At 32.9% G+C, this 17,770-nt stretch overlaps 2 protein-coding genes and 1 pseudogene across 4 annotated transcripts; 2 read left to right on the top strand and 1 right to left on the bottom strand.

Annotated features, from left to right (window-relative positions):
* Positions 1–33: 33 nt before the first annotated feature.
* On the top strand, positions 34–8,838 carry LOC111641266. Of its 3 annotated transcripts, XM_023387416.1 has the most exons (4): positions 4,541–8,001; positions 8,207–8,322; positions 8,384–8,504; positions 8,653–8,838. In XM_023387416.1, exons 1-4 carry the CDS (start codon positions 7,699–7,701, stop codon positions 8,752–8,754), a joined length of 642 nt encoding a protein of 213 aa, XP_023243184.1. In that variant the 5' UTR covers positions 4,541–7,698; the 3' UTR covers positions 8,755–8,838. The 3 variants fall into 3 exon arrangements, 1 of the variants encoding a protein (XP_023243184.1); XR_002759377.1 differs by lacking the exon at positions 4,541–8,001 and adding an exon at positions 34–510 and having other exon boundaries at positions 8,207–8,504; XR_002759376.1 differs by having other exon boundaries at positions 8,119–8,504.
* A 1,738-nt stretch (positions 8,839–10,576) lies between these two features.
* On the top strand, positions 10,577–11,149 carry LOC111641268. The gene has a single exon (XM_023387417.1). The coding sequence runs from the start codon at positions 10,577–10,579 to the stop codon at positions 11,147–11,149; it is 573 nt and encodes a 190-aa protein (XP_023243185.1).
* Positions 11,150–11,163: 14 nt separating this feature from the next.
* Positions 11,164–16,235, bottom strand: LOC111641267 (annotated as a pseudogene).
* Between the last annotated feature and the right edge of the window lie 1,535 nt (positions 16,236–17,770).

Genomic DNA, 17,770 nt, shown 5'->3' with positions numbered 1-17,770 from the left:
GAAGGTGTTTAATGTTTTATTAAGTGTCATTTATTTATCCATAAACCTGGTTTTGGGTTTAAATAAAAGCTTTTTCATTCTTATAATAAAATGCATATAAAAAATTATGAAATCGAACTCGAAGGTTATATATCTTTCAATAAAAAGAAAACATTCGACCTCACAGGGATTCGATCTAGCGGTCTTGTAGTGATTGCAGTGCCCCTGGTGGTAACATTTGTCTCTAGTTGATTCTAGCAACGAGCGAAGATAGGAAGTCGAAAGACCAGTTAATCTACCGACTCTGGTAACAGCTAGTATTAAGGTAAATGTAACTTCTGCCATCTTTCACCACTAGGGAGCGCAATAGTCAGTGTAACTCGAGCCTAACGACTGTAGAAGAACGTTATTATTCGTAGTGTGATGGTCTGTGTTGTTTATCGTGTAAAAAATACGGGAATCAGTCGGAGACACTTTTTAAATGGTTAATTAAGCAATATTATTGTTTTTTGAAGAAGATTTGACGCAAATGTAAGTATTAAACTTAAATTCCGAGTCAAAGACAAACTGCAGTCGCCATTTTGTTGTTTACGACTTTGTCTTCCTGTCCGGGTTAGGCCGAAGCGAACGTTTTCGGTTAGAGTAAAGCAAACGGTATCCAGCTAAAAAAGGTCTTAAACTTAATATTAATGAATAGACATAGACATATCTAGATGTAATTTGATACGCTGAATCGAATGGTATTAAAAAATAAATGTTACCCTAGGTATCGAAGATGGCGTCAGTCGCCAATTCGGCCGTTGCAACCGTCCCGCCGCGAAAAACAAAGAAAAAGAAAAAAAAATCAAAGTACAAAATATTAATAATTAAAAAACCTTACCTTAATGTTATCGTAGTTATCGAAGATGGAGGCAGTTGCGAATTATTTTAAATATTTACTAAAAATAAATTATGCCAGACGATAAATTTACTTACGTTCAATTTAAAGGTTAAAGTCCAGATACGTATACCGTCATTGCGGCTCATCTCTGATTCCAGCAAACAGAAGAAAGGAAACAGTGGAGACGCACGTTCTAACCTAAACTAACCTATTCTAATAAATTATCATAATTATTACCAACCAAATTATTAGAATAGGTTAGGTTAGAACGTGCGTCCTCGCTGTTACCTTTTGTTTGCTGGAATCAGAGATGACGGTATAGGTATCTGGACTTTAATCCTTTTTTTACTCTGATTCTTATCAGTTTTCTCAGACGTCTTGTTTTGTTTTTTTGTTCCGCCGCATTTTCTTTCTTCTTACTTTTTTATTGACAGGAGCAGCAACACGGTCTTGGGCTCTTCCCATAATGGTAATCTTCCAGATCCGGGATATATATTACTCAAATGTTGCACAAAAATGTAGAAACATTCACCTGGTTTTTTTTTTTTTTTTTGAGGGCCAATCGTGGTATTTTTTATAGTTGAGGTATACTCACTCGGCACTTGTATGTAAATCAGAAACACAACACCTTAATTTGCTGAGAAAAATTTAATGAAAAGCAAACATTTTCAGCCAAATCTGTTGGCCATCATCAGGCTAAGATATTCAAATATAAACAAAATAGAACAAAAATTTAAATACAAATAAAATAGAATAACGAATGAAATATATATATATAAATGTATAAAGAAAAATAAAATAAAATAAAAATTATTATAAATAACAAAATATGTATATGGAAAAATAAGCATAGGTTAATTAAATATTAAAATGTTATATAGTAATACATTATATGAAATTCAATGAAATGCAAGATAGGCAAAAAAATACTAAAATCAAGGCATTAAATTAATTGCTGTCTAATCGTTTGATTAAGTACTTCCAGGCCGAAGGCAACCCTTTCGAATCTCTAGAATTAATACATGCATCATGCAATCTGCTCTTATATATTTCAATTTTTTTCGACGCAAATTGCCAATGTCGGTGAATGTACTCGTTTAATAATACTTGCTTCGTCCCATTTGACGATTGAGCCCTCAACTTGCGCTAATTGCGATAGTATTGTGGCATTAGATCCCTTGCTGATATTGTATTTGTGTTCTTTTAATCTGACTCCTAAACTTCTATTAGTGACACCAATATAATTTTTATTAATGTCTAGTTCACTATTGTCATATGGAATCCTGTACAGTCGACCCCCCTATAAGATAGAGATACGTTCCATTCTCTAGGAATCCGATTTCTTACGAATCCTTCCAATCACAACCCGACACGTGTCAAGTTTACGGACTACGGCTGTTTGAAAGATTTTCTTCCATAAAATTAATCGATTCTAGACTAATCCGACTCAACATTTCCAAAATACGTATATATTTTTTGGGAATAATCCGTATAAACTACGCTATAAACAAAAAATTGTAGGATTACTTACCGAGTGTCACCATTCGACATTGCCATTGCTCAACATTGTTTTCGTCGCGGAACAGCTCAGCAAAGAGCGGCCGATTTCTAACAACTTATTTTTCTGTGAAAACTTCGTAGAACTTCGGAGACATCATTAATATAAATAATTTTAATCGCCGTTGAATAAGAAATGTTTCTTTCACAAGAAATGTATAAAATTACAGTACTGTATTAGACTTACGGTACCTAATTTACATACTGACAGACGATAGTTAGCGTAAAAATCTCCGTAGCGTGGCGCCACGCTAGACGGCGGAAATTATATATTTAATTATAACAAAGTTACAATAAGTTAATATATAATTATATATACAGTACCTAATTTATATATAATTAATATATAATTATATGTACAGTACCTAATTTATATATAATTTATATAATACTGTCCAGACGATAGAAATCTCTCCGTAGTTGGCGCTACGGACGGCGGGAAAGTAGTTTGGCTGCTTGATGATGTTTGAGGTGTTTATAGGGAACTTTTACTATTTTTTACGGATACCGGTAGCAATTTTTTCATAGTTTTATAGGAATCGTAATTATAGGGGGGTCGACTGTATACTCCTGCTCTTTTTTTCTTTATTTATGCTGTCTTTGTTGTTCCTTAATAATTTGTACAGGTTAGGAGCTCTCTTGTAAATTAACTTGGACTTTTTGCAGGCTGAGATTTCTTTAATGATGGCTTTTCTCTTTCTATCATATGTGAACTTTGTGATTTTGCCGAAATTGCCATTTTGAGCATTAGTTTTGTTTATTTTGTATTTTCAGATTAATGTTATCATATCTTCTTTGTACCCTAGAGATCTGGCAATATGTAATATTCTATTAATTTCTTTTTGCCTATCCACAAATGTATTTTTTATACATGAAGCTGTACATGTACGAATCTGATAGGTCTTCTGTGTAATGTTTTGGTAGGTTTTGTTTTTTAAGTATCTCCATAATCTTTTTATGTTTTGGGTATGAATCCCTGTTTTTGGGTTCACAAAATTCTCCGAATGATTAATTAACTGTCTTATGGGTAATTTCTATGCCTTCCAGGTCGTCTATATGGTTGTATCCCTTCCGTTCATCTGTCAAAACAGTGCTATTAACATTAATGTTACGATGAACTACTTTGCAAGGTTTTGAACATTTCGAGCATACATCAGCAACATGCTGTAATCCTAGTTTTACTGCAAATTTGAACCCTTTATTGATTTTGAAATCCAAACCCAATTCAGAATAGTCACATTCGAGAAGATGGAAAAAGTCGTGGGATTCCAGCAAAAACTCTGGAGGTAATGTCCAAATTATTCATTTGGAAGAAATTATTAAACAGAATATCTGATAAAATAAGTATTAAACTTTTAAAAATGTCAATTTATAATTAAATTAATCGAAAACGAAAAGAAATAACAATTTTACAACAAACCAACCATTGTCATGCAAATCTAACTTTCACACTCCTTGCATTGATTTAGTGGTATTAATTTGCATATCACACTGTGTTAAAATGCAGTGCCCTCTATCGCAAACATCACTTGGCAACCTGATACGAGATTACCAGAAGTGCTGCCATCTTCAATACCTAGGGTAACATTAAACAAAAATAGGAAGAAAAAACATTGTTTTTATGTATGTATTAAATAAAAGAAAATGAACTAATAAAACACAATAAATATAATAATAATGAACACCAAACATTTGTATTTCTAAGATTCTCAACTGTATATGTACTTTGGCATCCCCATATATCTTACAAAGAGTAAGAATTTGAATAATTCTATCAATAGAATACCGGTCCGATGGCAGGCACCATTTATTTTTCCAAGGTTAATTTATAGTAGGACATAGTTAATAATACATAAACATGATGTACAAAAAAAATTAATTCCAAAACTGTAATTTAATATATAAAATTGTTAATATTCTTGTGTAAAATAAATAATTATTAAACAATGCATACAAAATCTACAAAGTATAAAAATTCTTTATAAAAATATAAATCCCAAAGTCAATGTGATTTTTGGCATTGCATTTCATTGGCCATTGCTTCGTAATTAGGAGAATATGATGATATTCTTGCTCATGAGCAATCGTCAAGGTGTTCATCTGTAAGTTGTGNTAAAATAAATAATTACTAATTAATGCATACAAAATTTACAAAGTATAAAAATTCTTTATAAAAAAAATATAAATCTAAAAATCAATGTGATTTTTGGCATTGCATTTCATTAGCCATTGCTTCATAGTTAGGAGAGTATGATGATATTCTTGTTTGTAAGCAATTGTCAAGGTGTTCATCTGTAAGTTGTGATCTGTACTTTGATTTTATGATATTCATTGTCGAAAACAATGATTCACACAAGTATGTGGAACCAGAAAATGATTTTGTTTTATAGGCTGCTCTTTTCAAGAATGGAAATTTGTTTCTGTCAACTATATTCTAGAAATTCTCATCTGATAGATGGTATTTTAGGACAATGTCATTCTGAAGATCAAAATTTCTAGTTCCAGTTCTTGTCCTTACTTGAGCAAGCTCTGAAATGTATGTAGCTAGTTTGATTACATTTACTTGGTAAGTAAAGGACTGACAAAAAAGGTGATCATTGGCTCGATGATATTAAATTGTTTAAAGTGCTTTTCAAACTGGTTTTGAAGTAATTGAAGGTTCAATCGGCAATGTACTACAACGGGTTAAAGTGAACAAAAAACAACGTACCAGGAACCTGTTGCCAGTGTGCTTCTCGGTAAAAACAAAGTATTACAAACGTTTCAAACTTGTAAGTTTTTCTTCAGGTAACAGACGTCTAAGCGAATGCCATTCAAATTCAATTCAAATAAGAACACCATTAAGAATTCTATCGCATGTATCAATAGCGTCATTGACGCATGCGCCCCTTTGCTTGTTGTAAATTATTGTAAGTTCTTGTCTACGAGCACCTGCCATGCAGTTGACAGGGTGATTTTGTCTTTGTTGTTAATACAATTGTCGTCTTTTAGTGTAGCCATACATATGCACAGGGCCTCTAGCCATCTAAGGTGGTGTGTGTATTTTGTGGTGCGGATTACCTGGCCTGGCTGAATAACGGCTCTACTTCTGTATGTGAGGCATAGATGGCTGGAGCGGTGGTTTGCCTTGCATGTAGAATATTTGCCATGTGTTCTTTAATTGAAGGTTAATAACAAATGTTGACAAGTAAATTTCACCGTCGTCTATCATTTTTTTCATATTTGGAAAATGCACAAGGGACTTTATCTACAGATGTGATATCCAAAACCAGTTTAGCTTTAAACGACTTTATAGACCTTATCATTGCAGCTATATGTTTGTCCTTTCCCTGCAGCTCTAAGTTTAAACAATTTAGTTTTTCCATTATGTTTGTGAAAAAAGTCAAATCTGCTAGCCAATGAGGGTTTTTTAGTTCAAAAAAATTTTGATCTTTGGCATTGAGATAATTTTTTATTTTTTCAATTGAATTTACAAATCTAGCAAGAACTTCGTCTTTACTGAGCCAACATACTTCAGTATGCAGAATGAGGTCAGGATCTTCAGGATTTTCTAATAGGGCCTTGAAAAGGCAGTGTTGCAAAGGAGCTGCGCGAATTAAGTTGACTATTTTTGTAATTATTTTAATGACGTGTCCGAAGGGTAGTATTCTACCACACACAACTTTCTGGTTGATAATACAATGATACAACATAAATTTTGGAAATGATTCATTTTTTCTGCAGAGGGCAATAAATTTTTTGACCTTACCAACCATTGCTGGTCCCATCAGTGGTTATCGCAGACAGCTTCTGGAAAGGCATATCTATCAACTTTGCATATGTTATAAATATTTTATAGATATCTTTACCCGTTGTCTGTCCTTTCATAGATAATATTTTTAGATTTTCTTTTACAGTAAAGTCACTAAATACTATTTTCACCATAACTGCTGACTGTAATGTGTGATATGTCTGTAGACTCGACAAATTGTAGTGAGATCTACTCACATTTCCACATCACTCTTTAAGTGAGTTTGCATTTCCTTTGAAATGGCTTGTATTTTTCTTGTAATGGTGTTATCTGACAACTGTAAGTCTTGTATTGCTGACATGATCTCACGTTTGTTGGAAAATCCCTCAAATAAGCAATTGGTGCCAGTAAGAAATGCTTCTTTTAACAACTCACCATCCTGGAAAAGCTTTTTCTTCTTTGCGAGTATGTGAGAAACTTTTAAAGAAGCTGTTGTATAAAAAATGATGTTGTGATGATGGTGGTATGAAATGTTCCCGTTTACACGGTCTTAATTAATTAAAGAACACAGTACATACTTTCCTTGTAACAATAACAATACAATGATACTTTAATGTCTCCAAATCAGCGAGTGACTCTCTGGCACTCCACAATTGAGCAACACTCAGGCACCCGACAATTATTGGTAATTACAACACTGGTTCCTGACCAGCCACACAGCTACCTACTCTGGTTAGCTCCCCTGTCAGTACTGCCTCCACACACAACACTGACCCTACACACACCCAAAGGAAAGTGCACAAATTTTTCCTCTCACCAATTCTCCCTCTCTAGGTGGGACAATCTCTCCCACATTCTTGGGGATACTGTTACCTCACCCACCTGACGTGTGACAAAGCTGTGGACTGTCCATTACCACTTGCTGACATCCACACACCTGACACGTGTCACAACTGAACTAACATTTTCCCGGCTTGAACCTTCCAAGGTTCAACAAGTTATCTATACATACATACAAAACAACAACTTTTTTTTTACAAAATACAACTTCAGTTCTCCAAAGGTAGAACACCAATTTTCGATAAACTGTATTTAAATACACCATTTTTTGTTTTTACACTTACAACTCTTACTTTACAGTCAGACCCTGGGAAAACTTCTGTAATTCTTCCCACTAACCATTTAAAAATAGGTATATTATCTTCCTTGATAATGACTAATGTCCCTATTTTAATATTATCTCTTTCAGTCATCCACTTATTCCATTGTTGTAAATTATTTAAGTATATATTAATCCACCGTTTCCAAATGATTTGCGTCATTTTTGTTACACGCTACCAATGTGAAAGTCTATTGTCTGATAGAGATTTGAGAGCAATGTCTGGTAGCATGTCAATTGGTCTACCTATTGACCGTATCTAAAAGTAAACAAAGCCTGGGGCTGGTCACGTGATTGGACCTAGTTGAACTTCCGGTAGAACGTGAACGGTGTGTTAATAGTCGATGCGAAAGACCTTGTGTGTATCAGTTACAATCATTTCTGTTCCGAAAAATGTCCAGCGAATATTATAAAGGTTTAGATGAATTAAGCAGGTATAGGTATAAGCAAAAATTAATGTTCAACAAGCAAGAACTGCCCGATCCAATGGACGACGATTTAGCAAAAATGTTATTTCACGATAACGTGAAAGCATGGCCTAAGATCACGTTAGTAGATCTCTATGCCTACTTTGTAGACCAGCTCTGCTTTTACACAAAACAACAACTGAAAAATTATACTTCACTTGAGAGTTATAATTACCTAGTGAGTGGAAAGGTGAAAGAAATCACTGTTTACCCGTTGACGGATCTGAAGGTAAGAATTAAATTTGCTACTTTAGCGCCCGTTGCGAAACAAGTTGGAGTGTGAAATCTTTATTTATAATGTTTAGTAAATTTAAAATATACATAAACAAAAGATAATTTTTCATAGCTAAAGAAATTCTGAAGACTCTAACCTCTTGTTTCACAACCCGTGATCTCGAGTTTGTAAACAACTGCCCAAAACATTTTTTCCCTAGATTTGCATGTTAAAAGGAAAAATACAGTCTGGGCAGAAGAAGACGTTTCAACATCCCTGGGCAGTGGTGCAAATTAATGGAGTTATTGTAAGCGGTCACTGCACATGTATGGCTGGGTATGCAAATTTTATATTAATATTAGAATATTATTATTTACTGACCCAGATATAATTTTAGTCTTGGTGAAAGTTGCAGCCACCTTGGTGCATTACTTTTAACAATAGAAGCAACAGTGAAAGCTAATGAAGAAACTCCATGCACTTCTCTTCCATGTTCATGGAAGAAATTTAACAGAGAGGTAATAATGTTNCAGATATAATTTTAGTCTTGGTGAAAGTTGCAGCCACCTTGGTGCATTACTTTTAACAATAGAAGCAACAGTGAAAGCTAATGAAGAAACTCCATGCACTTCTCTTCCATGTTCATGGAAGAAATTTAACAGAGAGGTAATAATGTTGTGTAATGGCACCGTTATTAAGAATCATTATGTAAACTGTTTTTATTGTGTGATTTTTATTAAAATTATTCATTTACATAATGTAGGTTGAACCAAGCCAAATTTCAAATATTTGTTTTTCAAAATCAAAGCACAATAATCCATTCCTACTAAACAAAAAACAAAAAACAGACATGTTATCACATCCTCCAACTCCAACACTGTTNTTGTCACTAACTGAAAAAAGAACTAATTTTAATTGTACTTTTATACTATTTACGTAGACTGTTTATAAATAGGACTTTTTATACTGCTATAGATTCTAATTAGCAGAAGTAGAAAGTCTTACTTTTTGACTATACTTCCTCCCTCAGCTAATTAGAAGTTATACAATATAAGTCGTATTTATAAACAAGGTCTATGTGGACAATGTAAAAACAAATTTGAAATATTACGAAAATAAAAGTGAAAAAAATTAAGAGTCAATTCTACTTTTAATTACACTACCTAACATAAATATGTTTTTTTATATCTCCGGCGTTAAAATAGGCGATTCTTAAATAATTTCCTTTTGATTTTAAATGCCTTTCTTAAAATTTCCTAACACGCAAGACTGAAAAAGTACATTTCGTAGATACATTTTTGTATAAGATGTTCATTTTGGCGTGGCTTTCTTTCTTTATACACTTCGTCTCAAACGTTGGCAGATATAACAAGTTAAAAATAAACATTTTTAGCTAAATTCCGAATTATTCTTAATGTTTTTACATCATGTTCTATAATGCGAGAGATGGAAAATGTTTCGATCTCTCGCGTTATAAAGAGGTTTGCACCTTAACCGGCTGTTATATAGCATCAAACTCTGTGCTGTGCATGTACACTTGCTAAGCAACTTAAACATTAAACACAGCCAAACGTTTCAAAAGTTTACAATAAAAAATGCCGTTTGAATATTGATTTCCTCTGTAATACTTCTTACTCTCATAAGAAACTTGAATAGTCTCCCGGCATCACTGGATCCGTGGGACTTTGATACTTCTTCTCTATTGCTTGTTAAAGCCTTTTACAACGTTTCTCGATAAAAACGCCAAGAATTTTGAAGAAAATTGATCAACGAATCTGCGCTCCGATTTAAAGCGCTTTAACAAATACGTTCAATTTAGGAACATGCAGGTGTTAGCGGCTTGTTTCGCTACACTGAAAGTACTTTCTGTAAAATTATTTCCTAAATTAATGTGTTAACTCATTTACTTCACCATGGTAAATGCAGAAAATAGGTTATAATAAGGGCATCAATATCTGAAAAAAACGGTGACATGATGTGAAAGTTTCTTGCTAATTTTCGAAGTTTAAGCATCGTAGTTGATAAGAAACCGTTATTATTTCCTTGAAGATAAAAAATCATGTTGGGTAGTGCAATTATTCATTCGTGCAATATCTTAAAAACTACAGTTTTTTTCAAATTAATTATTATTTTGAAGATTACGTAAATAAAATCCATTCAAAATATGTAACTACAATAGACCCCACTATAAAACGGGTTCATATAGTTCGGATTCCTATATGACGGCGAAAAAATTGCGACAGTATTCGTAAAACACGCTAAAAAAACTATTATAATTCGGAAAAACGTTATCGCCGACTCGTGTCGCGACAGGATTGGTCGAATCTAGACCAATATCGAATATTGTACAAACCGTTGAGTCAAACCAGTAGGGGACCTACTAAAAACCATTTATTATTTAACTTCCATATAAATTTTATTTATATGAATGATGTCTCCAAAGTTCAGCGAATTTTTCGCAAAAAAAATAATTTATCAGGAAGCAGAGAGCGCCATTTAATGACAAGCTTCACGACGAAAACAAGCTTAAGCAATGGCGTCGTCGAACGGTGCACACTCGGTAAGTAATCCTACAATTTTTTGTTTANGAATGTTACCACTGCACTCAAATTTTCAACTTAGCAGTACTGGTCTGTTTATTGATGAGGCACAGTCATTTCTTGCAGCAACACCAGATGGTCTTGTTACATGCGACTGTTGTAGTTCAGCACTATTAGAAATAAAGTGCTTATATTCTAAGAGGCATTTAAGTGTCAGAGAAGCTAAGCCAGAATTTCTAGATGAAAATTTGCAACTTCGTGAAGAACATGAATATTACACACAAATACAAGGACAGATGGGGATTGCAAAAGTCAAGGAGTGTTTTTTTGTATGTTACAGTGCTAATGATGTACATATACAAAAAATTAATTTTAACCTGGTTTTCTGGGAACATGCAGTGCAAAAACTCTCATCATTTTATTTCGATTACATAGTAACTGAAATATTTTCAGAATCTGTTAAAAAAGAATTGTTGTTAGTTAGAAACACCTGTTTATGTAATGGAATGAAATCAGGAACTGTGATTTTGTGTAGTATGTGCAAATATGCTTTTCATATTAAGTGTGTAAATTTGTCTAGAACAAAACAAAATTGGAAGTGTGAATCATGCAACAGCAAATAAATACCTTTTTTTATTTATTTAATCAGTGGAGATTTTAAATTGCACAAAACTGCAACAACTGTTAATATTTTGTCAATTGTTGCTATATCAGCATCACTTTCTCGTTTGATCAATGAAATCGGCATCGTTGTTGAAAGTATTCTATAATTTTTCATTCTTCCAATAGCTCGTTCAACGTGAACTCGTATTCTTGACATTGCACGAGAGTTGGTAACATCAGCACCAGCCAACTGATTTTTACCTCTGGTGCTACATGGAACCAGAAGGCAAACAGATTTTGAGGCTAACAGATCTGTTATTTCAAAACCTCGGTCAGCTAACACTGTATCGCCCCTATCTAGTAAATCAAGTAGACCACTTTCTTTGGTAAGAACCTTGTCGCTGACTCTACCTCCCCATGCCTTAGATACAAAACTCACACAACCATTAGGAGCTATGGCAACCAAAAATTTAATGGTATTGTTGCTCTTGTAGTTGGAGTAAGTCTGACACCTGGCCAGCAAATTACTGGGTTTTTCAATAAAAACTTCACTATAGTCGATAATACATCTTATTCCTTCAAAGTCTGGATGCTTGTAGCAAGAAGGCAAGCACTTTTTGATTTCTTGTCTGGAAGGCCACTTAATCAAAAATTTTAAACTATAATGCAAAACTTCCAACCATTCATGAAAGATTTTGCTGACCATTGAAGATGGTATTTGAAACCGTACGGCAAGGTCTTCATTCAATGTTCCTAATCTCAACTTCATTAGAACTAACAAAAACTGCTCAGATAAACTCAAGTGGGTTGATAAAGTTGGTTTCCAGAAACGTTTCAAATAAGCAATGACACACTCAAAAATGTCAACACCATTTATTCCTGAATAAAAATTTAACAGCTTATCATCTTTTAAAATAAAATCTGTATCACTCATAGTCACTGTCTTCTGAAAGTAGTTTGCTCGTAACGTCTGGGTGTCCAATTTCTACTGCAATTCAGCATTTTCTTGTTGAAGCTGTTCATTTTTCTCTACCAACTCACAGTATAATTGCTTTGGTATTGTAATTTGTTCAACAGCACATTCTTGAGATTGCACTGATTCAACCACTGCAGCAATTTCATGGTTGTCATTAGAAGTGTCTGTAAAAAAAAATGAAAAAAACATCTCATAAAATTAAATTTATGCTAATTACAATACTATTCAAACTAGTATCAGAGCTAAATTTATACTAGTTGAAGTGCACAGTTGTTGACATACAGAAGTTAAGCAACAGCTGAAATTAACACTTGTTCTACTTGCTCACATATACAAAATAAAANTAATAAAATATTAAGTAATGTAGTTATTTTATATATTATACTTTCATAAATTAATATATATTACTTATTTAATAAAAAGATACAAATTTTTTTATTATTTAAAATAAAATTAAATTCTAATAATTAAATTATAATCTACATTTAGAATGATATAGAAAAAAACAGTTGGACTTAATAATGTTATCTTTAAGCCTTACGTTTCTAAGACAGAGACTTCTACTTATCATTATTTTTAAATAGTATTAATATGAAAATTTATTTGGAGTCTGACTCTTTGTAAGAGGGAGTTCGTTGAAAACAAATTTGCAAGCGATTGATAAGGTGACTTATAAATAAATTTCTTATTTTATTTAAATCTATAATGTTTTTTCATTGTATCTAGGAATTCAAGACATGAACTGTAGGTATCAAGGATTTATAAACAAAGCAATTAATACCATATTGTCTTGTTGACTGTGAACTACAAAAGAAAATAAAGACTTACGTTTATTATAAATCATGTCACGTTCTGTGCAGGGACGTTCACTGATGAGTACAGTATTTATAAAATAATAAACATTGTTCAAAACATTTGGTGGCAAGAATGCACGATTATTTATTTAAAATATGTGTGAAAAATAACTAACAAATTTTTACGCGTTTTCTGTCTTTGAGCTTAACAACCAGCAAAAAATTGCTTAACTTTTCCGGCAAGATTTAAGCCGAGTGAGACGCACTCTGTTATCTCATTTTATTTTAAAAACTTTTTATAATTTTAATTATTATAAAATGGCAAAAAGCTTAATTTTTACGGAAAGGATAAATCTTACAAAAGATGCAAATACTAACGAGCCATTATTTATTGTAGTATTTATTATTGAGAGTGTTTGCCTCTGTACATGACATTTCTCTTGTTAACATTGAAGTCGTGCCGGTTATCTATGTAATTACATTCAGGGGAACATTTTTGAAGTGATTTCACGTAAAGTCCTGTCTATATCGGAAGTTGCTCTACAGTTAATTAAGGCCTCTTTTCCCACATACCACATCTCGTCTCAATTTTCATCTAACACATTTTTCGAGATTAAGGAGAAACAAATAAACAGCAGACGGACGACAGAGGGAATTTGTAGGTCTACAGCTTTTTTCGAATTGCAGCCCAATAATGAGTAAAATCGTCATCAAGTCCGAACTAGTGGAGATATGACTAATAACCACTCTTTATTTCCTCACCCTTCGACCTTTAGCCATCAAAATTTAACAGCATGAATCCTCCTGATACACAAATCTCCCCAAAAACTTTGAAAAATTTTTGATAAAAAGCAAAGGAGTTAAGCTTGAATGAAAAGAAACTTATGACCCCTACATTCACTCAAACACTGTAACATCTATACATACAAACCAAACACCCGATTTTTCATAATTGAAGTTTTTGACTATTTACAAAAATATAAAATTTTCTAGTCTATCTTAATCCTTTTATATACAACACCAGAAGTAACAGTTAACATGGTTTTTTTTTGTTGAAGAATAACTTCTTAAAAAACAAAGGTAAACGAGTAAAAAGAGAGTCACAATGTTAAAAACGATCAAGTGTCAGCCTTCTGTTGTAGGTTCTGACAATTTACATTAAAAATATGAAGAATTCTTCTCACCATACTGTTCTTTTCCATTTTTTAACTGCTTCAGGCCCTCTGGTGGTAATTTCGAGTTATCCTACTTATTTGCATATTAATACAATTTCTGTAATAACTCAGGATATAATTCTTCATAATTGAAGTTTTTGACTATTTAAAAATATTAAAAATTTTATATTTTTAATATTTTTATTAAGAATTATATCCTGAGTTATTACAGAAATTGTATTAACACCCGATTTTTTTATTTCTTGACGTTTCAATGTATCCTAAGTCCAAAAATGTAAAACACTTAAAGGATCACTTTTGACGGATCGCCATACTATTCTTCTGTATTATATTACAGAGCCGGAAAAGTAAAAGTGTGTACAACGGAGGTAAAAGTGTAACTAATATTGTTGACAAAATACAAGAAAATGTTATTTAAAACTATTAGTATCTTTTTCTGGGTATCTTGAAATAATATTCTACACAAATATAACCACAATTTTACCGAAAATTTTTCATTTATTATCCGTTAAGATTGCCATAATTTTATGTTTTTTTATGTTGCTAAAGTTCACGAAATAAACATTTTGGCTGAAATTTGAAAAAAACTGTAGACCAACAAATTCCCACTGTCGTCAGTCCGGCTGTCTGTCTGTCTGTCTCTCCTAAATCTCGAGAACGATATTAGATAAATAAAAGTCGAAAGCAGAGTTTGAAAGCTTAGAGAATGTGGCTTGGAATACGAGCCACATTCTTGGAATCTCGTAATTATATATGAACTTCCGCTATGAGTCGGAAATCACATTATTTCAATTATAATATTTTCTCCTGGACGAAGTTATATAGATGGCCAGCATGACTTCTTTGATAACAGGAAAAGTGTCACGCACGAGGCCCAGAGACTACTAAACTTCAGTTCACTGTGACAGCTCGGCATTGTGACGATGTCAAAATAAATAATTGCTCGTTTATAATAAAAATTAATTCAAACGAAAAAATTGTCCATTCAACTTAACATTTGATATTCTTTGTTTATGTTGTTACATTTTTTATTACTACTTCACTTTTGGATGGCATTTTCCTTACGCTTTGTATCAACGCATCCATTCCAGTTCAATTGTTTAGTCCACCACGTGTTCAAGCACTTTACGATATTCAGAAAATTATCGCATATTTCCGGATTATCGGCTACTTTCCAAAATATGCCGGATTACCGAACATTCCTGATTGTCCGGTACCGGTTTAACTAACTTTCATTATGTTTAAAAAAATACAAGAAATTTTCTTTCAGATAATAAATAATTTTTAAANTAGTTGAAGTGCACAGTTGTTGACATACAGAAGTTAAGCAACAGCTGAAATTAACACTTGTTCTACTTGCTCACATATACAAAATAAAATTAATTTTGTCTTCATCGTGTTATATTACATTGACTTCAGTATGATTTCCAGAAGACAAGTAACATTTTAATCCTCTTTTAATACTTTAACATTTTTTGCCATTAAAATGCTAGTAAGTTTTTAAAATATCTGATTCATTAACCATGCTTTAATTACCAAATTAATAAACTAGTTATGGAAGTTACTAACTTCCTGGCTTTGAGAATGGTACTAAAAAGTTGAGCCTTGATTAACATAAATTCATAAATGCTTTATCTACTGGTAAGAACAAAATTTTTATCCAATGTCAACATTAAACATACCTGAAGCAATTATTTTTCTTCTTTTTTTTAATCGTTCGAACCTTGCAACTTTTTGATGAATTTGCTTCTCGTTACATATCGTATTTGGTAGAAATAATGTAGGAGCCCAGTCAGGGTTATTCTGCTCTGATGAAGGAGCGCCTGTAAACACAGTAAAAGCAAATGTTTATGTTTAAATTAAACGATCGCTAATTGTGAAGTTCGTAACAATCTTCATATGCTTTTAAACGAATTCTTGCATACCTGAAATGAAATGCCGCGAACACAGCCTACTTGAAGTTGAAGGTTGCCAGTTTTTTCGAGCGATGGCTGACACCCAAGCTCCGCGCTGAGGTTCTTGTTTTGGGAAGCGAAACATCTTAATTTTGGATAATAAATTCGTCCTAGACCGCATGCTGCAGCCTACTGCTACACAACATGTACCACTTGATGTCATTTCAGCGCAGATTATAAAATATTACGTTTGCAAGAAGAGTTCGGAACAGATATTGTTTAATTGTGCATGCAAGGAAACAGAGCGAACCGGAAGTATCAATGGTCCAGGATGTTTCGATGCTGGTGCTGCCATCTGGCGTGATGAATACGGTCAATAGCATCAAACTCTGTGCTGTGCATGTACACTTGCTAAGCAACTTAAACATTAAACACAGCCAAACGTTTCAAAAGCGTATATAAGCTTACAATAAAAAATCCCGTTTGAATATTGATTTCCTCTGTAATACTTCTTACTCTCATAAGAAACTTGAATAGTCTCCCAGCATCACTGGATCCGTGTGACTTTGATACTTCTTCTCTATTGCTTGTTAAAGCCTTTTACAACGTTTCTCGATAAAAACGCAAAGAATTTTGAAGAAAATTGATCATTTTATATTAAAGGATTTTAACAAACTGTTCCAAAATCTATCAACGAATCTGCGCTCCGATTTAAAGCGCTTTAACGAATACGTTCAATTTAGGAACATGCAGGTGTTAGCGGCTTGTTTCGCTACACTGAAAGTACTTTCTGTAAAATTATTTCCTAAATTAATGTGTTAACTCATCTACTTTACCATGGTAAATGCAGAAAATGGGTTGTAATAAGGGCATCAATATCTGAAAAAAACGGTGACATGATGTGAAAGTTTCTTGCTAATTTTCGAAGTTTAAGCATCGTAGTTGATAAGAAACCTTTATTATTTCCTTGAAGATAAAAAATCATGTTGTGTAGTGCAATTATTCATTCGTGCAATATCTTAAAAACTACACTTTTTTCAAATTAATTATTATTTTGAAGATTACGCAAATAAAATCCATTCAAAATACATAACTACAGTAGACCCCACTATAAAACGGTTCATATAGTTCGGATTCCTATATGACAGCGAAAAAATTGCGACAGTATTCGTACAAACACGCTAAAAAACTCCTATAATTCAGTAAAACGTCATCGCCGACTCGTGTCGCAACAGGATTGGTAGAATCTAGACCAATAGCGGATATTGTACAAACCGTTGAGTTTATTTCTTGACATTTCAACTTATCCCAAGTCCAAAAATGTAAAACTCCTAAAGGATCATTTTTGACGGATCGCCATACTGTTCTTCTGTATTATATTACAGAGCCGGAAAAGTAAAAGTGTGTACAACTGAGGTAAAAGTGTAACTAATATTGCCGATAAAATACAAGAAAATGTTATTTAAAACTTTAAATATCTTTTTCTGGATATCTTGAAATAATATTCTACACAAATATAACAACAATTTTACCGAAAATTTTTCATATATTATCCGTTAAGATTGCCATAATTTTATGTTTTTTGATGTTGCTAAAGTTCACGAAATAAATATTTTGACTGAAATTTGAAAAAACTGTAGACCAACAAATTCCCACTGTCGTCAGTCCGGCTGTCCGACTGTCTGTCTGTCTCTCCTAAATCTCGAGAACGATATTGGATAAATAAAAGTCGAATGCAGAGTTTGAAAGCTTAGAGAATGTGGCTTAGAATAATTATATATGAACTTCCGCTATGAGTCGG

This window comes from Centruroides sculpturatus, unplaced genomic scaffold (assembly GCF_000671375.1).
Source record: "Centruroides sculpturatus isolate CEXI.00-Female unplaced genomic scaffold, Cexi_2.0 scaffold1293, whole genome shotgun sequence".
Classification (NCBI taxonomy): Eukaryota; Metazoa; Arthropoda; class Arachnida; order Scorpiones; family Buthidae; genus Centruroides; species Centruroides sculpturatus.
The sequence above is the reverse complement of the archived record's forward strand: the minus strand, read 5'-3'. Positions and strand labels throughout refer to the sequence as shown.